This window comes from Vidua macroura, chromosome 8, assembly GCF_024509145.1.
Source record: "Vidua macroura isolate BioBank_ID:100142 chromosome 8, ASM2450914v1, whole genome shotgun sequence".
Taxonomy (NCBI): Eukaryota; Metazoa; Chordata; class Aves; order Passeriformes; family Viduidae; genus Vidua; species Vidua macroura.
This window is the reverse complement of record NC_071578.1, coordinates 9,395,091-9,422,253: the sequence shown is the minus strand read 5'-3', so window position 1 is coordinate 9,422,253 and position 27,163 is coordinate 9,395,091. Positions and strand designations below refer to the sequence as shown.

The window sequence follows — 27,163 nt, the reverse complement described above, 5'->3', positions numbered from 1 at the left end:
TTCATTTTTTAGATTTTTTTTTTCATTTATACTACACTTTTCAGAAGCTGCACTCTGCCACTGAGGCAGAGAAGAGACAGATTCATAAGACATATTCAGGTTAATTGCCATAAGTGGTAATAGTCAACACCTAAATTGTGAGCCAGATCTGCTCAGTAAATTAAAGGGCAGCCTGAAGTCATTCTGCATAAGGGAATAAATCAGGTGCCCTCAATATTATGCTACAGACGCTGCCATTTGCATGAAAGGAGAAAGAATTTTTTTTGTGAAAAAATTCCAGGTTTTTTGTGAAACAGGTTTGACCCCTACGCTCCTTGTCTATAACCCCAAAGGACTTTGCCCAGTTCCCAAATACACACAGCCAGATTTAACAAGCATGTTACCGAAGTCAGCACCAAATCTCTGCATTTTAGGACCACAATATATATCAACTCAGTCTAGATCATAATAAAGATTTCTCTGTCATAAAATCAGAGCACATTGAATTTTAAAAGCAAAATAAACACTTGCTACAATACCTTGTATGTGTTTCATTGATATATATGACATTACGTAGACCCAAAGAAGGAATACTAGAATTGAAGAAGTTATCCTGTAAAACCAAGAAAAAAAAAAATTGATGGACTATTTAATTGCAAAAAAAATAGCTTTGTCTGTTACATTCATCATAATATTTAAGATAATGCAATGTTTGTCATTTGTACTATAATCAAAGCCAAAACCAGAGAAGTGTTGAACCTGCCTGCGGTGACACCTGCCTATACAGTACACAAACTTCTAAAATGAAAACAGAAATTCTAATCACTATTCCCAAGTCCAATACTTTCAAAGCATTCTCTAGGCTTTACTGTGTGCTTGCACTGGTTATGCTCTTCAAGCCACAACATTTCAGCAGATTCTCATGTAATATAAACCAGGACTTGTCATAATACAGAACTCATCTTTTCTTTATTAAGCCACACTGGGCATTAGTGTAACCACAAGCATTTGATGCTCAGTCTGTAGCATCCAATTTGCCAGCAGAACAAGCATCACGTAACAATAGCCCAAGGGTCAGGATATCCATCCATGGTTAGGTGGCAAATCTCCACATCCCTGCTCTGCCTGAACAACAAACTCGCTCCAGCCTTGTAGAGCCTTGTTACAGACTCCACATGCCAAGGTATTAACTGGGATGAGTTTAGGAGCACTTCCACAACAAATATTCCTTAGCAGGAAGACCTAAATTCTACTCTTCCATAGTCCAAGTGAATACCTTGAACAAGAGGCTGATTTCTTTCTACCCAAATGATATATAATTATAAAACTGGTACCTTGCCAGCAGTGAACTACAGCTAAAACTACTGGAACTGTACATGTCAAAGAAGACAAAAAAAGGACAGCAAAGGAGAAAGATGGTCACCAGCAAAAGCAGAGCTGCAAAACAACCTCACCACCAATTCTGCAATGGGAGTAAGAGTCATTTGTTTGTATTTTGTTTAGGACACACCATTTGCCACAAAATTTAAATATATGATTGTCCTATGTTATTTGCAAATCAGGTAGAAATTATGTGCTACAGTGAGAGCAGAGTCTTCTGCTCCCTGCTAAAGCAAAACTGTGCTGTACAACCAACTAATTGTTGCTGTAAGGTCTTAAGAGGAAACTAATTTCTTTGACTATTTCTTTGACTATGCTAATTTCTTTGACTATACACTGGTGAATTTTTGTGGATCTTATAAGCTGATGACATGTTCTGAAAAAGAGAAGCAAAATTACTTTTTCTTGGTCTCCCAAACAATCAGCAACGAAGTTAAGTACCACTGAATGCCAGTCTATACCTGCCTATACCAGTGCTCTAAGTGTCAGGTTAAACCTCACTATGAAACTCATTCTCCAGCAATACTGTCATACTTTAGCTTTTCTTTATTTAACTCCTCTCCAGTCCTGTGTCAGGCAGAGCATGCGGTTCTGTGAAACCAACTGAGCCAATACAGGATCTCCCTGCTGGCACAGAGAAGAAGCCCAGCTCCCACCACCACATCCTGGCCTTTCCTGCTGATCTCTATGCCTCACCTCTTAACTTAGAGCACCTCTAGCATTCATTACACCCTTTAATGTCCCAGCTTCATGCAGACAAGACAAAAAACTAAGATAGACTAAATGAATAAAGCAGGTAGTTTTCTGCTTGGTTAGTGAACTTGATCAGCACTCAAGAGAGCAGGAAGGAAAACAAGAGGGAGAGGCAGGACTTTCCACTCTCAGCATTGGCAAGTTGTTAGTATGGTCAGCTCACTTAAAGAAATTTGCCTCATTCATTTATTTTTCTTAAGAAAAATAATGAAAAAGGCAGCTCCAAAAAAAGTATTTGGAATCTAATGAGATGCTTATCTTTGTTACTGTCTGTGCAAGGATGGTATTTTTTCCCTTATAGCAGAAGGCAACAAAGGGCTTAAAAGGTCATGCTCCTTTCTTAAGTGGGATCTCAGGATAGTTAATGAGTCTCTTATTGAATGGACAAAATACAGAACAAGATTTTTATTTTTAAAGCATAATTCCCAGTTTGAGAGGAACAGCCTAATTACTAACAGACTCATTACTAAATGTATAAAGCCCTAAGCTGAGGATTCACACACACCTTTTTGTAAGTCAAAACACTTGACTTGTCTGTTGAAGTAGTCTCAGTTTATCTAATTGTTTGTCTTGTTGTTCATATTATACACAGCCTCCACAGTACATTTGGATTTCTATACCACATTTGTATGTCATTGCTGCAATTTTCTGTTCTGGCAGAGAAACAGAGTGAAATAACTTCTCTCTGTTCAAAGAGGCAAGCAAATTTTCCCTCTAGCCTATCCAATGAAGGTGTAACTGAGTGCAGCCTAAAGCCCAGGGTGTACACATAGCCAATTACATGATGAACTGGTTGCAAACTGTGTTGTGCCATTATTTATCAGCATTTTGCATCCTGAGCTTACAGAAAGCCTGCCCAATGCCGTTCAATAAAGTTCACATTTTAAATCAGCTTGCGCAACCTCTCTAGAGCCACCATCCTGACACCGTTCCCAGCAGACAAATATCCCCACTGTCACAACTGGCAGTCCTTGTTTCCAGGCTGGGCAGAGAGGCGAGTAATCAGCCAGGTGTAGAAAATTAACTTGTTCTTCCAAGTACAGGACTCAGCAAGTGGGAAAGGAAGCATACTGCTTAGTTTCCAAACTGTATTTATTCTGTGGATAGAGAACTAAAGTGTCCTAAAAGCAAACTTTCACACTTTTATATGCTCCAAATTCCCACTATTAATTTAACACACCAGATAATTTTGCTGTCCCATTTCCTAGTAGTAATTCTGAGGAGCTGGAGAGTTTTGTGCAAGGAGTAAGTCTGCACTGAGAGGTGGGAGACTAAGCATCAAAACAGGCGTGTACCACCCTTTAATTCCACGACAAATGAAATGTAACCACAAAAAACCGTGAAGAACTATAGCACTTCATGAAGTAAAAAACATTGTGACCTTAATTCTGAAAGTAAGGAAACTACTGCAACTTCATTACGCTGCAACTATGCATTATTGTCAAACATAATCCATTCCATAATCTTCTTACCCGGCTCTGGGGAGTGCATACATAGCAACATCGTCCCACAAACGGCCTTTTCCTGCTCAGCAGAGCCTCCTTCCATCTTAAAGTGGCAGATCGGAACAGAGTGGGACGAGAGTTACACTCTCCCTGCAGAACAAAACACCACTGTGTAAATATGCAGAAATATGTGTTCTGCTGTGTATGGGAAAGCTTGGAGGAAGAGGAGCTGCCAGACACACACAAAAAATTACCCCTTAATTACATAAAGCACAATTTTTTCCAACATTTTTCTAAAATTTAAAGAAATAAAAGCAAAATCTCAGTGTTGTACTTATGTAAGCACTGCTGCATGGGACACACAAAATTTTAAAAGGAATGATAACTGTAATTAGAAAAACACCAAAGAAAGTGCCTGCTGAGAAAATTGAAAGAGATTAACAGTACACTGCATTCTCAATAATGTAAAGGTGCTTGCAATATAAACAATGTATTTTAAAGTTCAACTGAATATCACCCAGTAAAACTGCAAGAAGACTCAATGTATCCGAAATATTAACTCCAGGGACTCTGTAGGCACTTTCAGCAGTTTCATGCACAGTGATATGAAAAAGGAACCGCTGTGCCTTCTCCAAAGTTACACTATCCGAAGATTACAGAACAAAAAAATCCAGAGTGACTGCATTCACAGAACTCATCCTCTATGTTAGGACATAATGCAAAAATTGTAGTTAAGTATATTTTCAAAGACCCTGATTATTTCCATTAAAGTCTACTGAATTATTGCTTGCCTGAGAATGAGAACTGGGTTGCCATTTTTAAACCACATATTTTATTTAGAAGAAACTTACTTCCAGTATTAAAAGGGAAGTTACAGAAATAAACCAAACCCAAAATGTTGTTTAAAATAGAACTTTTAAGTGGCAGAGCAGCAGGGTAGAACCAAGACTGGAAGACACAAATACAGATCATCACATACTCAGCCCAGTGAGAAACTCCCAGAAAGTCAAAAGCCATGCTGAAGATGCTTAAAAACTAAATAGTGCATGCATCACATTTGGCAAGTAGCACAAACTGGCAAATATTCCAAGGCTGACTCTTCCATCTGAAATAAACAAATATCAAGATGCTAAGCCTGCCATAATCCCTCCTCTACCATCTCCTTTAATGCTAACTCCAAAACAAACAAACAAACTTTGTAACAATGCCATCTTCCCTCTGCTTGCCTCCAACCCCTGACACACCTCTCCAGCATTTTCTTACAAAACCTCCTTTCTATCTCCTCTGACTTGCCTGCCCTTATTCCACTTCTCACAGATCTCTTGGTTACTACAGCTTGCTGTTCCATGGAACTTAGATCTAGCTAGATAGAAATCCCAGCTGACAAGACATCTGCCCTTTCCCTCAACTCTGACCATGTTTCCAATTCTTCTTCAGTATCAAGTTCAAGCTCCTCCTCTCCAGATCCATGTCCAATTCCTCTTGACCTACGCTGCTAAACCATCTATCACCACCCAAGTCCCCACATGGCTCTTTTGGCTCCACCCAGACCACTCTGCTCACCGCCTCCTTTGTCCCCTCCAAATCCCAAGACTCACTCAATGGAGGACACAGACTTTTAATAGGCTCCTTATTTATATCCACCAATTTTCTTCTGCCTCCTGGACTGCACTCCTGCTCCAACTTCAACACCTATATGACTGCAACTTCAGCATCAAGCTCCTTTTCACCTGCACACTTCAAACTATATCACCCAGAAGAGCAACAAGCTACCTATTTGACTTTCTGTTTGACTTTGGCTACTCCAAAATGGGATTCTGTATATTTACTGCTATATAAAATGATTAGCCACACCACACCAGACAACTCTAAGACTATCAATAGAGTTTGACAGGATTTTTCTTTTCTAGCAACATTATTCTTTGGCACAGAATTGAACTGTTGGTTCCTCCTCATGTTTCAAGTTAAATTAAAACCAAACTGTTATCATGCATGACAGACTTAACTCCTTATCTTGACTCTTCATAACAATAAAAAATCCACCTTCAAGTTGAAGAAATAATAAGATAAATAGGGCCAGTAAAATTCTTAATTTTACTTACCCACTCTTCAGCGGAATGCTTACATCTACTGATGCTGCAGTCTGCTGAGGTGGACAAATAGGAAACATCTATTGTTCCAAGGGACAAAGCAGTTTCATCCATGACACAGGAATTGAAGTGAAGATCACAAACTGCAAAATAATAACACGTGCATACATATATTCTTTTTATCTTCATATATATATATTCATATATTAATTTGTATATTCATCTATTTATATGCATGCAGAGAAACACACACCTAATTTCAGTGATGGGCATCTAGCAATAAATTAGCAAACTGGTATTTTTTCACCCTTCAGTAAAAGTTCAGTTCCAAAGACACTTCCTTGCAGCTAGAAATCAGCATGATTTTAATATGCTAAAAACCCCAGCACATTTGACTTCCAAAAACACAGCACACCAACCAGCTTCCTGCACACTTTTCTTTCCATGCTCTTCTTCCCATAACAGGTCACTATAGTACCCTTGTAATTTTCCACTGTTCTTTACTGCATGGTTTAAACTCTGCAGCCATAAGGATACGCATGTCAGACACTTTCATAAGTTTACAATTCTCTTGCACTCTGACCTTGCTCTTTCATAATTTGCTTCTCAAGGACACCTATGATCTACAAAAACTGTCATTAATGTTCTCACCTAATCCTATCTCACAGTATATTTTATGTGTCTGGTCTAGCTGTAGTCAAACCAGTTTGCAAACTCCTTGGAAGAAGGAGTGCTCTACAAAAAAAGCACATCTCTAAATGCGAACACACTGCTGACATGTGACATTTCAGTCTTGTGAGATTAAAGAGCAATAAAGAGATCTCAACCTGATTAATTATTTTGAAATTGAAGTTTTGTAGCTCAAATAATGAGCATAGTAAATAATTCTCCCTTGGCCAAAGAAAAAAGGAATGGCAAACATACTACCATAACTTAGTACTGTACAGTGTATTTTCAAGACTGCAAATTAAACTTGTTTGTTATTGAGAGCCACTGAAATAGGAATCCCAGCATTTTCACCAACAGAAACTGTAAAGAGGCAATACCTCCTCTTCCATCTGTCACTGCAAAGAAACTTATATCATGGCCAAGCTGTGGGCCGTCAGGAATGAGATTGTTCCCACCCAGATTGCTAAACTAACATCTGCAACAGCAAGATCTAAAACTTTAGTCCAACCTTTTTGCCTTTCCTAGTGGCCACCCCAAGTTGCCACACACCCATCCCGTAATATGCACACAGAGAGCTCCCACTACAACCTGGAGTCCCAGCCAGTATAACCATGCAGACCATGCATATCCTTGCACAGCCTAAGTACCTAAGTCATCCCTTTATCTTTGCTGGCTGTTACATTCAATCCGCCTTTTATTTAAATCAGTCTTCAGGCAAATTACTATCTAACTCTCCCAATAAATACAAAAAAATGCCTGGAAACGTCAAATGCTGGAACCGAAATGCGTCCCGCTCAAGGTGACCTTGGCTGCACCAGTATATACAGAAGATGAACTTTAAAAAATATGCAATTAAAAGCCCGTTTGAGCAGCAGCCGCCGCATACCTACCTGTGAGCCAACCCGCCCCCCGAGCGCCCGCTCCCCGCTGCGGCGCTGGCGCTGTTCACCTGCCGGCCACCGCCATCCCCGCGGGCTCCAGCAGCGCTCCGGGCTCACCAGGGCTCCCTCAGCAGCGCTCCGGGCTCCAGCCCCGCCGCTCACCAGACCTGCTATAAATAAAACCGCGTCGCTGAGCGCGGTGGGGGTGCGAGGCGCCCCGGGCACCGCCGCTGCCAAGGGGGCCGCCCCGCGCCTCCCCGGCCGCCGCGAGGGGCGGGCGCCGGCCGCGGGCAGCCGCTGGCACCGGCCCCCCGAGCCCCCCGGGGGCGGCCGAGGCTCCCCTCGCCCGCCTGGCCCCGCGCCCGCCACCCGGCCCGCGCCGTCCCTCAGCCGGCCCGCACCCCCGCTCCGCCGCTGCCGCCGCTCCGCCGGCTGCCCCGCGCTGCCCCGGCCGCACCGCCCCTCCCGCCACGCGGCAGCCGCTGCGCTGCCCCGCCCCGCCGCCGGGGACAGCACCGCCCGCGCGGCCCCGCCTGGCCCGTGCGCGCCGCCCGCTCCGCATCGCTCCGCTCCGCATCGCTCCGCTCCGCCGCCGGCCCCGGGCCCGCGCTCACCGTGGGCTCCGCTGCTGCCCCAGCCCCACCGCCGGCGCCGCGCCTGACGCGACTTCCTGAGCGCCCGGCCCGCAGCGCGGCCCTGCCCGGCCCCGGGCCCTACCACTGCCCTTCCAGCCCTCGCACCGCGGCCGTGCGCAGCCCTGCCCGGGCCGCCCCGGCCTTGGTGCCGCCGCCGCATGGTTCTACAGCCGCTTCCTCCGCCCCCCTCCCCCAGCCCAGAGGGAGCAGCGACTCACGGCTGTTTAGCTCTCAAATCTGAGGTGCTGAACAGGAAAACGCCGGAAAAGTGATGTGAAGTTGTGTTTAAATGGGTTTGCAGCGATTCAGAGTTGCCGCTGAGGGCAGTCGCGGAAATTTCGGGACAGGTATCGATCTGCCTGCCCGGCCTTGCAGCAGTGCCAGTTTGCCTTTTACTGAGCGCAAAAGTAAATGTTGATTGAGATTGCTGCATGTAACCAGACAAGGGCGAGAGTATTTTTTGGCTTTGGCATTCCTGGGCTATTTAAAGAGAGTTTCTCTGGGGCTTGAGTTACAGCCCAGCAGGAAGGCTCGTGCCTACATTTCTTCTTTGAATGTCCAAATCACAGCAGTGCAATACAGGAATAAAGTGACAAAATATACTGTTTATACTAATGCAGATACTCTGCTTACATATTTAAGTAGCACAAGGTGTTAGTTTTCCCCTTACGGTGTTGTTTAGAAATTATTACAAATGAGAATTGTAAGAATTACAACTGCCTTTCACACGTAAAAGAAAATGCCTAAGATGTGATAGAAACCTAACTGCTGCATGCATAGAACTGCCCTAGTTCCCACAGCTGAGTGCCTCCGGGGAATACCACTGGAATATTAGAGCTGATAGTTTACAAACAGCATTCTGCAGTTTGTGAGTCAGAAGGGATTTTGAGTCTGAATTTTCCTCCTTTAGCAAGGAAAAATACTTTTTTTTTTTTGTTGCAGTGGATGTTGGAATAAAAGACACTTTTCAAATTAAAAAAATACAGTAAGATATGAGCTAGAAATGTACAACTATGAAATGTACAAATATGAAATTTACAACTCGTATAAAGTTTGTATTTCTGGGCAGTAAACAGTCCAGTATTTGTGTCTTTGATCTGGTGACCAGCCTCAGGGCCACATCCCACACTCAGGGTTGTGTGGTATTTGACCCAGGGCTGTTGGAAGCATTGAAAGGGGAAGCTCTGAACTCCACTCAGAAAAGTGAAATCCAATGTTACATCCAGTGTTTTTGTAACTCCCTTTGTATAAGGAGTAGATCACAGAAGCAAAGTCCCAATAAGATGCTACTGCCCAGATTCTGATCATTGCTTCCAGTGTGAGTCTATGTGAATGAGGGGAGTCAGAGTTTGAATCATCTTAGAAATCGTATTGGAGGAGATGATTCAGGATTACATGAAAATATATATGAATATATATATATATATGTATATATAACATATACATGAATATAACAGAGATGGCAATGAACACTTATATATTGACTCTAAGAAAATGCAGGAAACATAAGGCCTGTAAAAATTTTACTAATGTTGAATAATTTGTTTCACTGCATTTGTGTTATTATTTGGGAGCTTCTTAGTAGGTACTTTATAAAAGACCCTCAATACTGCTTACACACAACCTTCTCTAGGTGTGGAATCACACTGATTCTTTTCCCCTTCCACTCATAAAAATAGGGCATCAGAGGGGACTTGTTTTCAGTGTGCTATGGTGTAACTCAGAGCAAACTCTCAACCACTGAGTGTAAAGGCAGCTTGTCTGCTTTGCTTCCCTCTATAAAAGATGAATTATAGTATATTTAAAACCTAACATGGAGCTTTTTGCATGTTTTTTCATTGTACACTTTTACACTGGTATATTTTTTCTAGTTGCAAAAGAGTTATTACTGTGATATAAGTAACACAAAAATCAGAAGAAAACCCTCAATGGCTTTGTCGTAATTTTGTGCAGTCTCCAGAGTCTGATTTTAGTATCATTTATGAGAAAACTGCTTAGGCTATTCTTTAGACTGTTTTGAAAAGGATAGTAAATAGATACAGTGTTTTATTTAAACATAGTGATTCTGTGTAATAATGAAAGAATGTTTCCTGTATGATTGTAGAGCAATTTTCCCATTTTTCTAACCTTAAAAAATTCTTGGCTTATTGTAAAATAAATCCAGAGATAATTTCATCACTCATTTGAAAAGGATCCTGAATTAGTCTAATGGGAATTGCAGCTTAGCAAGATCTTTTTACACTTGTATAAATCCTCAGGCTTAGTAGTAAAATCTCATTTCAGTATTGAAAGCTTAATGGTGATGTTGTGTTGCCATGGAATCAAGCAAATGGGAAAAATTTTGGAATGCCACGAAGGAACAGACTTTCAGAGCTGCATGTGCTCCAAAAAGCCCAAATACTGCTGGGTTTTCTCTTCCAGAAAAGGGAGATTCTATCCTGCTTCCATTGAAGCCAATGGGAGGCTTGCCACTGATCTCAGTAGGAGCAGGAGCATGCCTGAGTTTTGCAATCCATCTTTTTAAAGTCCTTAAACTGAAGTGTTTGCCGTGCCAATGAGTCCAGGGAGGTGATTTGCATATGATGGCAAATGAGCAGAGCCCTGGCTTTGTGTGAATAAGCTGCTGACCACATTTGTGCATAGCAGCCTGCAGAGGAGAAAGAGCTGGCAGGACTCTTTTTTCCTAAAATAATGATTAGTCCTTCCTATGTTTAAATTCCTCATGAAGCTTCCAGCAGAGTTTAACAAAGTACCTGTTTGCTGGACAATTCTGTGCAGAGGAGGAAGGAGCAGGGACAAGGGGACTTGTTTTTACATCGACTCTAGCCTGGGTCTGTTCTCTGAGCTCATTTCCAGCGATTCCCATGATGTCACTTTTAGTAATGGAGACATGTTTACAAAGGAGTACACAGCATCCTCTTTAGAAAGAAACTTTCAACTTGGGGAGCATTACAAAAGTTAGGAAACGAAAAACTGTGTGAGGAGGGAGTAAAGATCCAGACAAAGGTTCTTTGTTTGCAGTGACCGAACTTGACCTCACATGACTATGAACAGTAATGAATATGCAGTTTGGCAGTGGCAGAACTCAGTGTCAGCAGTATTGCCTTTGCTATACAATATATTAAGAGCATCTGAGAGTGGCAAGTGGCCACAAAATGGGCTGATAAGATTGTATGTAAAAAAATGGTTTGGGTATACTTTTTATCTCCTTTCAAGACAAATGATATTTTTCTTTTCTATTTCATCCCCCTTATCTTGAGAACAAATATAAAATTCATTAGGAGTACAGTGACTCTCTCCTATGAAATATATTGTGTTTCTGTAATTTTGAAAAGATAAGGGCATTTTAGCCCAAGCTGCTCCTAGCTTTTCTCTTGAACTTGTAACTCACATTACAAAAAAAGGCTTTTGTTCTAACAGAAAGATCCAGTATAACTAACTGGGTTAAAACCAGTATAACTAACTGTCGCTGTCGAGCAGGATGGGAACAGAGAACTCTAGATCAGAAGGCAAAGAAAATGAGCTCTGATTTATTTCAAATATACTGCTCTATATATAGAGGACATCGTGCAGACTAATTTCATTGGTCTTAGAGTAAAAACATGTCACACCATTGGTGTACAGTGAATGACGCACAGTGGTAGAGCATATCTATAAACAATGTGAATAACAAGATAGATTAGAGAATTATTTACATTCTTTCCCAACTGTTTCCCAGGCTCTTGCCTGGTTAGAAAACCTCTCTTTCTCTCTGACTGAGCTGAGAATATCCACAACTAACTTCTACAGTTCCAAACTTAGCACCATTTTTCTATCAAGAAATTACACACATACTTGCGTGTAATCAAATCAGAAAATCCGAACTATCCAAAGGGATTTGCCAGCATTTTAAATTTAGCAATGCAGAATGGCAGAATTTGGAACAAGATTCTCCCATTGTCGTGCCTTGAGCAATTATTTGCCATAACAATGCAGGCTTCCCCCTGCCTGCTGTGAGCAAGGGGGATGTGTTATAAGGGTGATTACACTTTTCCACTTTTGTTTCTTGAGGGTATTTGCAAAGCTGACATTTTATCCAAGAGCTGATTTTATGTAAAAAACAACAGATGAAGCAACTAATTTACTGCATATAGGCCCTAAATACTGTTGGATATTCCAAATTATTATCCACTTGTAAATCATTAAAAATTGGTATGTGTGGGGAGCTCTGGTGTTTAAAGGATACATTGCATTTGAAGGTACTTCAAGTTTCACTAATAAGTTTATTGTTAAGCCAAATAAACTTGTATTTGTTGTCAATTTCTCTGCGAAAAGCACTTTCTTCTCATCTAGTTCCCTCCAGAAATCCAGAACTGCTTTTTACCCTTCCAAAAAAGAAACCAAGGAATATAATAAAAAATAGAGAAATCTAAGAGCTAAGGGCAGTATGGGCCATTTTGAAAAAAAATGGCATCTCACAGAAAAATCACAAAATCATGATCTTAACAAATTTGCTGTGACTTATCCTTGAGTCACAGAACTGTGAACTTTTCTAGAATAGCACAACCCCTAATTAATATGAGGTTCTAGGCAAGTGTTTCATCAGTATCTCAAAAGGAAACTCTTTTCACTGCTCAGGTTTGCTCTATTGTGCAGCTGTTGGCTTTAGAAGGACTTGTCACATCTTGTGAAGTACTGTAGATATTGGAAGTTGGGATCACAGACAGCTCTTTCAACAACAGTGCACAAGAGGCTTGCAACAGATTGTGTGACCCAGGTGTTGAATCACATGATATCCCACCCCTCATTTTCAGGTATTTGGGACCATAATCAAGGCACTGCTGGGGGGACACTGAAAGAGTCTTAATGCCTTTGCAGTGAAAGACACAAGACCTGATGGGAAATTTCTACAGAATTTTGGAGACATCTTCTGAAACAACTTGGGAGAGTTATGAAAGTGTCTGGGCATCAATTCTGCTGTGATGCAATGGTCCTGATGCAGTCTGCCATATATTCCAATGAAAGCTTTACACTCCCAATCCCTTAGGTGATTATCTCATGTAGATGAACAGAGAGACACCTACAAAGGGCAACACTCCCTGCTCCCCAGTTTATCCAAGCAAACAAAATAGATTTGCTGATTTGGGCTTCGCAAAAAGCACAAAACCACTAAAAATCCCCATAGATGTCTAGATATACTTCCTTTGTGTAAGTCAGTCTCACTAAAAAATAGAAGGTTTTAGTTTACCATAGATATACGTAACTAATCTTATGTAACTGATATTTTATCTATGAACACAATCAACAAAAAGTAAACTATAAATGTTGTCTCAGCACAAGAAAATTAACTGAGAGCCCTGGCAAAAAGCAGTTTTTTGTTTTTGGCCTTCTCTCTGCACTAATCTGCCTACACCAGTTGTTACATTCCAATTCTGACACTCAAATCATGTTGAGCAATTTTCCCACAGTGTGTTTCCCAAACAAAGGCATTTTCCCCACTCCCACTTATGTGTCTCTTGCATCTGGGAACTGCGGAAAAATGTCCTTAAGTCCTAAGAGCCAGCCAACCATTGAACTTGTATTACAGTGATCGATTTCAAAAACTGTGGGTGATCATTTGACCAAAACTATACCAACTGACCCAGCAAAAGTATACTTTTTCAGTTACTAAATTACAGATATTCAACTCATACCATGATAAAATCTTAAACAGTTTTTTTTTTCCACTGTTTGAAGCATAACTTAATACTTTCCTAAGTACCTTATGCCTTCATGAGAACAGAAATCTTTTTATTTGTATACCCTAAACTCTTAAATTGCCTAGTTATTGCAGGATATTCACCTGAAGTGGCAGAGGCCTTGAAAAGGGTATAACCTCTTTCTAGAAGATGATGTTTTTACAGGTCCTATCTTTCTCCTTTATAAAACAACAGAACATATTACTTACTTCGTATTGCACACATGACCAGCCAATGCTTCAGGAAAATTACATGGGTCACAGCATGACAGGCTGGATGCATAAAACTGCTTGTGGACTAAGTTACCCCACAGCTCTTTGAGATTTAGGATAATGAAGGGTCATACATGCTGACTTTATTCTTGCTACACTTTCCCCTTTCATTATTTCCACAAGATGAATAAAGCACTAGTGGTTTCTGGAGGGTTCTGGTTTATTTTACTTTTACCTACAAAGAGAGACTAAATATTTCCAGAAGCAAAGTACCCCAGGCAGTAGGACAGGGATGTTTTGAGCCAGGTCTTTTGAGGAAAGAAGTGACTGGTGCCTTTGTCATCAACTTAATGTCATCAACTTAACCTGAGGTACAAGCAAAGATTATATCAGATTTTGGTTTTAAAAGCCCTGTCTTTCAGAGACACAAAGTTACAAAGAAAAAACATTTCATCCAGCATAAAAAATTGAGCAAATTTGAGCACCTGTTTATCAACATTATTTACTGAAAGCATCACAGTAGTTCAGGTAAACTAGAATTGGTGTTAACAGGCAATAAAACTCAGGCTGAAAGACAAGAAGAGGAGCCTCCTGAAGCCACAGTGTCTTATTTCTTCTGAGGAGAAACATTAGCAAACTGCAGATAACCACCTCTGCATTTTGTGACTGAACTTTTTAATTAATGTTATGGCTTGACTATACTGGTATAATAGAATCATAGAATCTTAAGGGTTAGGAAGGAACCTTAAAGGTTATCTAGCCCCAAGAACCCCTACCATGGGCAGGGACATGTCCCAGTAGAGCAAATTGTTCAAGGCCTTATCCAACCTGGCCTTGAACACTTCCAGGATTGGGGCATCCAAAACCTCCCTTAGCATCCTGTTCCAGTATCTCACCACCCTCCCAGTGAATCACTTTTTCCTAATATCTAGCCAAAGTTTCCCCTCTTTCACTTTGTAAATATTATAATGATGATAATAATAATAATAATAATAAGTGAAAAATGTTATATTTATATTATGAAATACAAAAAGTAATGAGCAGACCAGTGCACTTTGAATGTGCATTCAGAAATCTGCATTAGTGGTCAAAATACACTGGGCATGCATTTGCCTATGGCTCTTCCTTGCAAAAAGTTTTCTTCTTATCCTGAGCTACTGCAGTGTCTCTGAGATTAAATTGAGCTTTCCCAGTAAAGCTCAGTTGTGTTTCACCACCAGCTTTTTTCACAAAAGAACTTTCTGTGCATTTTCACCTGTGACATTGCTATTAACATTTTTGTTAATAGTTAGTGTTTAGTATTTCCTACATGACATGTGCTTAGAACGTGCTAAATAAGTTAATGCATAAAAAATACTTGGGAAGCACCAGCCAGATCAGAAACTGGAGAAGGCTCCTGTGCACTTAACAGGTTATTTCTGGAAGAAGAGTCTTTCAAGAGAAGTAGGTTGCAAATATCAGCCCCAGGTCCAACCTACATTATGGCATCATCTGACATTTTTGACCATTCCTCATTCAGTTTCAGCTCTTCTGGTAGATCATTAGTATGTATGGACCAGGAGGTACCATCAGTAATCCCACCCAGTATGATGAAACATGAGGAGAAATTTCATATCTTGTTTATTCAAGCAGTACCTGCTACTAAAAATAACTTGGTTACTATATTTTAACTAATATTTCAAGGACTGGCATAGATACCTTATCTGCTTCTGATCAGCCCTCAAAATAAGAGCCAATATATTTTGAAATATTATTTATTTTCTAATCTAGGCATTTTTAAAATCTTTTTAAAACGCAGATGTGGGAAAAAAGTCATCCATGTCTCTACTTAGAATATTTGGAAGCAGAACAATCCACAATTAAAGAGTCTGTGTGCCATTTTGCAACTTTGTGGTCAGTAGCATGATCCACTGTGTCTTTGCTTCTGTTTTTTCTGTTCCTCTGGGGACCCTATGTAGATGTTTCCTGACCACAGATATATGTGATATCCCTGTGGTCAGTTAATATTCAGAATTTTAAGAAGCTGCATACAAAGTAAGGAGTGCATTTTCAGAGGACCACACTAGAAAATACATCGTGGTGGACCCTCCAGTGAAGAAGTGCCTTAAATGTAACTTGTGTTTGCTATGGGAATTCAAATGAATCATTTAGAAAGGTGTTAAATTAAGGATAGAGAAGGAAAGGAGGTAATGTTATAGCTAAAACATTTTAAATTCCAACTGTGTCTACAATCCTTCTGATTTAAACTTTCATTTTTGCTAAACTGAGATTCCTTTTCTCATTTCCATTCTCTTACATTTCTTCCCTTTTACACTACATTCTGTATTTAGTGCAGTGTCCAAGATAGCTTTAGAGTCTTTTTCCTCAGTACAGATCCTGACTTAGCCTAATTAAAATTAAATACAAGAAAAAGAGCTAAAACAGTGAACTTAGTATAAAACAAATATAAAACTCCCTCTTTTAAATGTTGTATGAACATTGTATGTCTTCTGATCTCTTCTCTATCTACATGTTGTTTGTATGTCAGGTTGCATAGCCTGAGATCCTTGGGGTAAAATCACAGCATGGCAAAAGCCAATAGCAAAATCTCCCCCCACTCCCGACCAGGAAAGCTGCATTACAGTGGTGTATGGTACAAATATCACAAAACTTATATACTCTATTACAGGACAACCACAGGCACTTTCTGAGGCCTACTTGAACTTATACTCCACACTTCTGTATTAACCAAGCACGTAACTTATGCAGGGAGCACTTAATTAATATAAAATTAATTCAGCCGAGAGTAACCTTTGAAAGCACGCTCCCACTATCAGCTGTGCTTTGTGCAGGACACCTCGCAGAGCTGCAATCTATGCATCCTTACGTAACAGGCATTAAGAAGCAGTTACGCAACTTAATGCAAACACCACCGGCAGATGAAAATCCATGGCACACACAGGATCTTGAGTAATCGTCAAAGCAGTGCCAGAAAGTAAATTCTACCTGCAGAACACAGTTTTTTATGTTAAATCCATTTCCTGGCATGCTCCATAGTTCTCTTGCTGGTAGCCTTAAAGTGGATTTTCATTGTCAAGTTTTTATCCTTCAAAACCTGTTAATACAAATTTTGACCAACGCTGCCAGAGAATGTGTGTGCAATTCAACTCATATCTTTACTGACTGCAATAATAAACTTTTGGTCTAAAACAAACAGTTCATTAGCAAACAGATACTTTTGTGCACTGAGGTTACTTGGGCCTCTCTCCTCCTGTCATCCCATTTTTCACTCACTGTTCAGACACTTGGAGTTTGATGTCTGAGTATGTCTTCATGATGCCAGGGCACTGCAACTTTCTCAAATTCAGTACAGGGGTAGAACATACTCTATTTTTTAGTGCACAAAGTTTATTAGTGTCCTAAAGTCAGGCAGTTGTGGCTATCCACACCTCTGTTCTAAACTGAAGAAATGGTATCTGTTATCTTTGCACTACCTTCAGAATATTTTCTAAAGTTGATGTAATTTCTTGATAAATATGTTTCATTTTTAATGAAAGGAGCATTCCAAGCCCCACTTTAGATACTTCATAGTGCAGAAGTTGAAGTGCTATACAAAGTATTATATGAGTCAGACTCTTGTCCCTTTTACATCAATAGAGATTGGGATGGCTCCAGATTTCCAATGGTATAACAAAACAGATTTTTTTTTCCTCAGCCAAGAGGAACAGGGATGGCAAGACATAAGTATGTGGTCAGAAATTCTATTTGAAAGATGAGTAGTTTATCACAGTTTAACTAGGTGACATCTTTCGAAAACATACAAGTATTTAAAACACCATCAGGCCTCAGATAAGACACAGGTGATGTTTTTTAGTCTATGTCATTGCTTGCTTCCTTGACTGATGTGTTCATAGTGGATAAAGAGGTGATGTTTTTGAATCAAATATATTTAAACAGCAATAAAATAATAATACTGAATAACTAAGGCAAACAGGGTTGGACTGCATTAAGGGGGATAGGAGTGCTGAAAGAAGTTTGGGGTTTACCTTTTTCACAGCCTGATAAAAATCCACCCATCCAACTTTTCTTCTAATCCACCAGTTTGTTTGCCCTGTCAAGTATACTGTTTTAGTCTTCCATCTCTCCAAACACAGTCACTTGGAAATGCTGAAATAAATACATTCATTCCCTGAAAAGCCTACCCAACAAACCCAAAGACCAAGTTTAAGAGTCACCTGGAGACCTGAGCCTTCCTTGTTCACCTTTTCCATTTTATTCCCACCTCTCAAGAAAATGCACCATTCCTTTGGGATTTTTTTGGTTAAAACACGCTGGTGGCAAAATATATCCCTCTCATCAGGGAAGTGTGCAGTGATCTTAGAGAGGGGAAATGATCCACCTGAAAGAGAAGTCCTCATCAGCCATCACACTGGTCCAACTGTAGTGGCAGTAGAAGGGTGTGAGGAATAACTGAGGGAGGGGCAGGAACTGTGCAGAGCAGCAGAGCCATTAGAAGTGTCTGAGCTGTGCTCAGACAGTCACATCCCATTGCTTGTGAGGAGTAGCATTGTTTCCTGTTATTGAAGGAGAGCATAAACATGGGGGAGGGAGAGCCCCAGAATGAAAAGAGACTTCATGTAGAATGATGTCAAATTGCTGCTTTAAAGAGTACATCTTTTACATTATTATCCAGGTTGGGGCTTAATTTTGTTTTGGGGAGTAAAAAGAGGAAAACAGCTTAAATACTGATAACATATATTTTCTCTCATTTAAATTCCCAGTTTAAAAAAAAAAAAAATAAAACCAGTTTGTTTGCATGCTAACAATCCCATCTACCAGAATATATTTGTATTAATTACCCAATTAAAACTACATTGCATTTGCCAGAGCCCTTTAGTAATGTCAATGGGATTAATCACCAAAGCATTCTTTTCTTGATCAAGGTGTTTTCTTGAAGTATTGCTACAAGGTACATCCAATTCAGCCATGCTTGAGAACACTGTAGTTGTGTTTGACAGGAACATCATTCTTTCCTTAATGAAATAGGTTTCAAAAGTAGTTTCTACCACCTACAGTTTGGAAACCAGGATGGCTTCTTTCCTTGCCTACTATTGGCAAACTGCCATTTTATCTCTATATGCTCAGTTAAACCTCTAAAGGTTTAAAGGATCTATGACTACAGAAAAAATCTGGGAAATGTGATTAAGTACTCATGTATCATCTTCTGACCTTCATATCTTAATTTTTTAAGTGTTTCTTTGTACTGGTTATTCCAGAACTGTCTGTCATCTACAACATCCTAATTGTATTGTTTTAACTAACAGGTACATACAAACATCATTCCACAGACTTATTTTTAATCAGGAATTCCTCGTGCTTAATTAAAAAATAGCAAAGAAGGAACACATAAAAAGATAACTGTGAAACAGGCAGTGATTCAGAAAGAAATTAGGTTGCTGTGGTTCACATATTGCTCCATTCTAAGACACCTTACAAACATTTATTTTCCAGCCTGCAAGTATCCTGAACACTGTATGGAACCTCTAATTTTATGCAAAAAATATAGCAAAATAACCAGTGCATTACCATGGCCTGCCAACCCAGCCACATATGTGGTCATGTGAAAGGACATATATAAAATCTACCTGGATAGAGAATGATTAATCCATAGAGAGGAGGTACCCAGGAGAGGTGCCAGGGATGATCTCTGTCACCTGCTATTTTATCTGTCTTGCTGAGGCAGTTACAGCTCCCATTACTGTGATGCCAGAATATATAAGGACATACAGCTGTTCTTACAACACTCAAATGAGATGGACAGATAGCATGGGTTATCCTGGGTCAGAAGTTTGAAGAAGATCATTGCACAAGCTTCACATGCTCTTGATGGGTTATTGACCATTCCTATATAAATCATCATCTAACCTCATTCCCAAAGCATCCAATTGTTTATCAAGCATTCAAGCTAAAATAGTCAAGAAGTCCCATTGTGGAAGTGTTACTGGACATGAACCAATGGCTGAAATGACTTGTAGCAATTTCTTTCAGTGCACAACAACTGCTATTCTGCTATGCTTGTCAAGATAAATATATTCCATAACAAGGCTTCTAAATGTCTATCTCAGTCAATCATTTTAATCACAGAGTGCTGAGTAAGGCTGTATTTCCCCCATTGTCCAAGTGGTCATAAAATTCTAATTTCTAATTAGATAAAGATGTTGTTAAGCTATTCATGCCTCTGGGTTTTCACAGTTTGATTATCAGATCATGCTTTAAGGCAACATTATACCTGAAACTGATTTGGAAGCAAAACATCCCTGTTTGCATGCATGAAGAAGTTATCCCCAAACTATAAATAAATGAATATGGTCTTGTTAATTTACTGAAGGTAGCAGTGACATTTTTGCATGGGACACTGGCATGTTATCATCTACTCTGAGTGATGTAATTTGAGTTTGATGACTGGATGTCACCTGGTAGCTTGTGCTGTAGAGGTACCCATTGCTGCTGGGCTGAGTAACACAGTAATCCATAAATTCTATACAGGTGCTTTGCCACAAGTGGAGGAATAATGCTCTTTATGCAATTGTTTTTCCCAGTCAGAAATTTTTATTATTTTTATAATTATCTTTATCTGTAAAATGGCAGAATTCTTACCAAGCTGGTAGGATGTTGGGTAGGATAATTAACTGTTATTTGGAGCTGCTCTTAGACTGATGGATGCTAAGTCCTGCAAGAGAGAGAAATATGTGATCCACTGAACGTGATTAACACACACCTATGTCATCACCTCTGCAGCCTTTACAGCAAGAAACAAGCCAGGCTGGATTGCTCAATTAATAACAGGTTTGGATAACACCTGTCAATGAAAAGTAATGTGTCCCATATGTTGACATATTTTCCATTAAGTCACCTCATTTTACAGTCCCATCCAAACATTTTTCATCCAGTACCATCTTTCTAACACAGTGGATTACTATATTGCCCATCTTTTGGAAGCTGGACTAGATGACTTCTAAAGGTCCCTTCCAACCTGAACTATTTTCTGGTGCCAATTCAAGTTCATGCTCAATAACCTTAGGCAGCATTAATTTGCTTCAGACTTCATGTCTATGTTTTTAAAATAATTTCACTAAGAAAATTTATATTTTTTTTACTCTTGATTCTTAAGCCACAAGGATCTGTTGTATCTACCTGGACAAAATCATCATGACAGAAAACCTGCAACCAATAAAGGTACCAAGGAAAAAGCATACAAGAACAAATGTCAAGAAGTTCCAGAGCACCAAGTGTGCCAAAGACACATTCTGCAGCAGCAGCATTGCAGCAGTGTAGTGAAGGATGTTTTCAGCATGTATTTAATACATTTTAGCTTTTACTGGTGACAATTCAAGGTTAATGAACATCAGAGGAGTTGGACTGGAACTAATTTCAGCAATGCTGGAGAGTTTCACACAATGCACCCGTTCAGGTGACTTTGGAAAGCCTTTCATATCTTCATTGGCTTGAAATGAAGCCAATTTCATCTGTAACCAATATGATCTTTAATTTAATGCATAAACCTTAATATGGTGCAGTCAGATGTAGGAGCCAATCAAAAGTGTAGCAGCCAAATCAAATGTGTTTTTAACAGGTATTAGTAGTGTCTTGCACTATCATTGATTGGATGTTTTTGCATGAAAGAATGGATGGAATTATTACATAAAGTTAATCTTTATGGGGAATTTTTGTTGTTAATCATCTCTCATTTAATCTAAAAGTAAGAGCAATTTTGTCCCAATCACTTGCTGAAAAATGAAGGTGTCAGCTTAGAAATACTGCAACTCTTACGGAGAAAGAGGATGAGCTCACAGTTTAATAGTGATAGCTTGATATCAACAATATCATTGTGTTTCAGGAGAGATGCAGTCCAAAGTCAGCATCCTGCCTTCATTCTCCTCTCCACTCTAGAACCCTTGTCAAGGTTATATGTTCTGCAACATCTGCCATGGTATAATGCACCTTGAGAGATTTTGTCTGAAATAGGAATCCATGCACCTAAATGCATCTCCCCAGGCCTCTGCAGTGATATTTCTGAATAGAAAAGCTTTTCATTTTTCTCTGTTTGAAATCTGTGGACGAGTCTGTGATCACAGAAAAACTTTTCTCTGTTCTGTTTGCATGGACACCATAGCAAACACTCACAGCAATATTTCCAATAAGTTTGGACATGCAGGGCTGTTTGAGGCAGAAAAGCACTAATAGATTATATTAATACAAATTAAAGTCCTGACCCTCAAACACTTGTTGAGCTGAATGGTTCCCTGTCAGGAGAGGAATTTCAGTGATGCTGAAGAGGCCTGTGACATATGTATTAGTCACAGGAGCCATGGTGCAAGGCTGGAAGTCCACTTCCCGCTCATTATGCATGTGTGGTTTGAGCTGTCCTAATGGCAGGCTCACACAGATACACACATTTTAGCTGTCCAACAGTGGGGGTAACAACAACCTACAGCCAATCAGCACCAGTGACACAGCAATGTACTGCAGCAGACACCTCTCCACAGCAACTGGGATGAGCTGGTGGTTGCTGCTGTGCCATACTTCAAACCAGCACTTTCCATGGAGAGGAAACGAAGCAGAATGAAAGCTATGAGTTCTCACATTTTTACATCAGCATGCCTTAGTGTTCATAAAACGCCTTTGAAATTTCCATTTCAACCCTTGGATATTCATTTTGGAAAGAATAAGATTGAAAATGCAATGGCAATAAAAGACAAGATAGAAGGATAGACACAGCTCACTCCAAATCAGAAGATTCACTATTTAGTCTTCTTAAATGTATCCCTATAAGAAATGATATTATTATATACTATTACCTAGGAAAATCCAGTTGCTGATATATCTAGTAGATACTCAGATGAGTGAAAACAGACATGGTGCTAATCAGGTGGGAAAGTCTGAAATAGCAGCACAGAAAACCTTTGTGGGTTCTTCATCTAGAGGAGTTAACCATCTGGGGCAGTATTGCATACATTGTGACCACAATTGTAGCCCCAGCTCTAGCCTGAAAAGAGCTGTGATTCTGCCTCCTTGGGCATCTGTGAGACCTACAAAGTCTGCAAGGTAGCAGGTGGTGCTCTAGTACAGTGATAATTTGGAGGTTTTTTTTTAAAAAAAGCATTATTAGCACAAAACTGGAGTAGACTTACAGGTCTCAATGACATAAATGATTTGCCACACCTTGCTCTTTCATCTGCTTTGTCTGTGCCTCCTACAACCTAGAAGAATTGTCCTAAATTCTGCTGAGTTCTGCTAATACTGAGGGATTACTGAGAGGCTAAGGAAAAGTTGAACTGGACTGAAGGACCAACGCATTGGGTGAGCTTCACCCAGCTAAGCCTAGATATTTATGTCTGTCTCTCACACTAGGAAGAAACATTCATTTCTAGGGCACAGGCCTTCTGATCCCAGAGCAGAGGTCTCAAGCATCACTCATAACAGGCTTTGAAGGGCCCAGTTTCTCTGCACTGAATATAAAATTTGACTATTCCAAACATAGACAAACCTTGACTTCTAGTCATGCCAAACCCCAGCCCTGCTGACCACCTTGACAGTCTGGTATTAAAGCCAATCAGTGAAGAGTTTATCTAGATGCACAGGACTGATAGGAAACCCTGAGGTATTTGTACTTACCCAGTGCTACAGCTCAAGGAAGTCAAAACCTGGACTTTGAAAAATAAACAACTTCAGATTGATCATCAAAGGCTCAAATCTCTGCTAGCAGAACCTTGCAGCTCCATCTTCCCTGCAGGGTTGCTTCTGTCCTTGGAGAAGGCATTGATCCTCCCAATGAGGATCTCCAAGGATCTCACTGTGATGGAGCTAATTATAGGTAATCTGCTGATGTACAATTAAATATGCTCACCAGCACAATTTGTGGGGTGCATGGTATGCTTGCTTATGCCAAGTAAAAGGATCTGAGAATGGACAGGAATAAATACCAGCTTGTACTGCAGGAGATTAGTGATCTGAAGCACCTGTTGTGTGACAGAGACATCCAAGTTTAGATGCCAGTTCAAAACATCGTTTAAACAAGGATGCTTTGTCATGCAGTGTTAAGAAATACAATTCGTCCTTAATCAAAATTAAGAAATCATTTTTGAATATTTGCTTTTTACTAGAGACCAGAGGAGGAGCGAGCAGAACTGCTAATCCACCCAATGTGCTACAAATATTGTAAGAAGAGACAATTCTCCTGGTAAGAGGACTGAAAGCTAAAAATATAAGGCAGAGGCTGAAGGGCAGCCAAAGGCACAGGGTGATATCCCATGTCTGTGGTCACACAGCTGGCCTGTGCCCAGGACCTCTAGAGGTTGTAGGGGAAAAAAGAGTTGCATGGAATGATGTCCTTCACTGTCCTAAGTTAGCATGAAGCCAAAGTTCACCATCAGTGCAAGGGCACAGTTGGCAGAATCTGCTGCTAAATGACTGATCCCACCAGCAACAACTGAGGACTGATGGAACCAGCAGTGGGAGTGGATTTGGAGCAGTGTCCAGTTGGATCAGAAAGCTGTTTTACAGAAACCATTGCACAAATCAGGAGTGAGCCTTAGGAGAGATCCAAGGGAAAGCACCAGTCCTTCCTGAACTGGACACACAGATCTGGAAAGGGGCTGTGTACTCCCCCAAAGTTCCCCAAGTTCTTGCAGTCTGAACACAAGGAGATGTAAAAAACAGAAGTATGTTCTACATAATATGACAGAGTCTGTCTTCCACACCTAACAAAACCAATACAAAAAACAATACAAACAAACATACCTTAGCTGAAGAACCTTGATGGGAAAGTCAAGGGGAAATTATGTCCTCCCAAAAGTTTCTGGAACTGTCAAAGATATCCAGAGGTTAAAAATACAGGAGAGTGAGCACTCTGAGTTTCAGAAAAAAGTCCAAAATATTTTGTTCAAGTCATTTCTTCAAAGTTAGGATCAAAAATGAAGCAGCCAAATTAAAAACAAATAAACCAAACCAAAACATCAAAGTACTACTAATAGAATATGAAAAATCCAAGGAAACTGCACAGTGTATGTGATTCCCTCTGCAGGGCTAGCACCTAGCATCTACCTACTTGAACATAACAAGATTTATTCCTATCCATGGACTACAGAATGTATTTATGTTTGCAATTGATGTGTTGCACAATGGAATGAATAGCAAAGTAATAACAGAGAATAAGTCAGTTTCCTTGGCACCAGGTTCTGGATAGTACTAATCTGCAAATAGCATGTGACTCATTGGCAATTCCCTTTCATATGCCAATTTAAATGGAATTACACAGAAGTTCACATTCTGCCCATACAGACACCTACATCTTGTTCAGATAATCAGTTTATACAGGTGTTGGACGTGATGTGTATTGTCTACTAACCAGAGTCTTGAGCCAAAGATTATTAACCAAAAGCAGTTACCAGAGAAAGATGAGTTAGTAAAGTTTGCTAACTTTAAGTAAAACGATATCTTTAGGTCATTACATCTAAGAAAAACAGTCATCACATAAAAGCAGACTATAACCTTTAGGTGAATTAGCAACTACCTGTTTTACAGGTGGGAGAGAATGAATTTTTTCCAAATAGAAGGTAGCAGGCAATTTGTTTTGGAAAGGCTGAATGCCCTCAGTGTTAAGATCCTAAGACTTAAGCTACCACAGTGGGTCGTTTCAAGAACAGCACAAGACGTTCCAACACATCACAGGAGGATTCCTGGCCTTCATGGCATTCAATCAAGAAATGTCTCTGTTCCAAGCCTTGCTTTTCATTACTCTTTGTAAGTACAACACAGGGAGTAGAAATTTAGCACAGGAGAGGCAGGTGGTGGATGCAATACACTTCCAGACACTGCCTAGTTAATTACAGTTGTGGAATCATACTCAATTGTAGTGTGAGCCAAATAGATTCCAGGTTTTTTTAATTACTTGTTGCTATATTAATGTTACTTCTATATTGGTTAGAAAAGCTGTGACTCAGAAAAGAGCCTCCACAAGAATGACAAGTATTTCAAACTGCAACGAAACGCAGTGGTCTTTCCTGATGCAGATCCACCAAGTGGTCAGGTGGTGAAAATAAAAGGGAATCTTAGAGCAGATAAAAGAATATTCTACTTAAGTCATGTATGTTATTAAATACCTATTAAGACATGAGTAGCAGAGAATCCTGTGGGGGGGGAAAAATTGCTGAAGTCAGATCTGCCATGCAAGCGGTTCAGAAAGACCAGACCCTTCTAAACTAGGAACTGGAGTGAGTAAACCCCAGTGTCTCTGCATGGCTGATTCCTGTATCCCTGTATCCTGTATCCCAGATGGGTACTTAGCTAAGTGTGTATCACTCTCCCAGCTCAACACACACACACCAGGCTGCACCTCTGGCTCTGCTCAGGACAACGTGTCTGCACAGCCATGCACACACTGAAGAAGAGCCTGTACCCCCTCTCTGGTCTGCCCTAAGAGCAGATCCCCCCCTGCTTTGTGCTCACTTGGCTTCCCATCTTATTTCTTTTTGCTCATTCACCTATCTGGTTGCATTTCTTTTGCCTTTCGATGTTTTTCAAAATCAAATGAATGCTATGCAAAAGCTGTGTTAGTGCAATGTCTACCCAGCAGGGTCAGGAAGATGGCAAAAGCTATCTGGCATACAAGGATGAGGGAGAAGTGCAAACAAGAGCAGTTATGTCAGACTCTTTCGGAAGTATAGCCGAAGGCAGGGTCAGAGAGACCAGAACAATTAAAACCACTCAAGTCCTATCCTGAGCACTGCAGTAAGGCTCAAGAAATACTCATGTAAATAATTCCGAATCTCAGGAGACTAAAAATGTATGTAAATTTTCCCTTGCATTGTGTAAGAAAAGGATTTTCACCTGAGAAGCAGATAGTTCTAGAGAAGACTTTTGACCACAAAATACTGTCTGTATCTCCTAAAGGTTTCTCTCATTTTAGGGCAGAAATAAAAGCAGGATGCAGAGGCTGAGTATTCTTCTGATCCCTATCAGCTGCTCGTTAGCAATTTAGAAACTCATTAACTTCCAAAAGAGACCTTGGCCCTAATTAGTGCCTGGACTGATCAGCCTGCCCCTTTCTTCTTTACCTCTGCCTCTCAGAGCCTTCTATAATGATTAAAGGAAACCATACTTCTTTTGTATAATTTTTAAAATGGTATTTTTTGAGCTATCAAGATCTGCACACAGCTGTTGAATTCAGTTCTGTCTTGGAGTTTACCAGATCACCCCAGAATTCTCCAGCTTGCGTTGGCACCCTAGTTCTTCATGCATATGTGTATCACTCTTAAATCCTTCACTAAACCAGGCTCTGTAATTTCCTTTCCTTGGCCTTTCATGCAACAGAATCTGTTTTAACTGTGACTGAAGTCCCACCGAGGCCATTCAATCAACTGTA

General features: G+C 40.2%; 1 protein-coding gene across 2 annotated transcripts in view; it reads right to left on the bottom strand.

Moving 5' to 3' along the window:
- The window catches only part of GPAM (glycerol-3-phosphate acyltransferase, mitochondrial), a 29,961-nt gene extending 22,643 nt beyond the window's left edge, over nucleotides 1-7,318 (bottom strand). For both annotated transcript variants that reach the window (XM_053984153.1, XM_053984154.1), the window contains exons 1-4: nucleotides 7,207-7,318; nucleotides 5,660-5,790; nucleotides 3,585-3,707; nucleotides 519-592 (exon numbers count right to left, since the gene is read on the bottom strand). In XM_053984153.1, coding sequence (XP_053840128.1) covers nucleotides 519-592; nucleotides 3,585-3,707; nucleotides 5,660-5,761 — 299 coding nt within the window. In that variant the 5' untranslated portion in view covers nucleotides 5,762-5,790; nucleotides 7,207-7,318. The remainder of the gene's footprint in view (nucleotides 1-518; nucleotides 593-3,584; nucleotides 3,708-5,659; nucleotides 5,791-7,206) is intronic.
- Nucleotides 7,319-27,163: the final 19,845 nt, after the last annotated feature.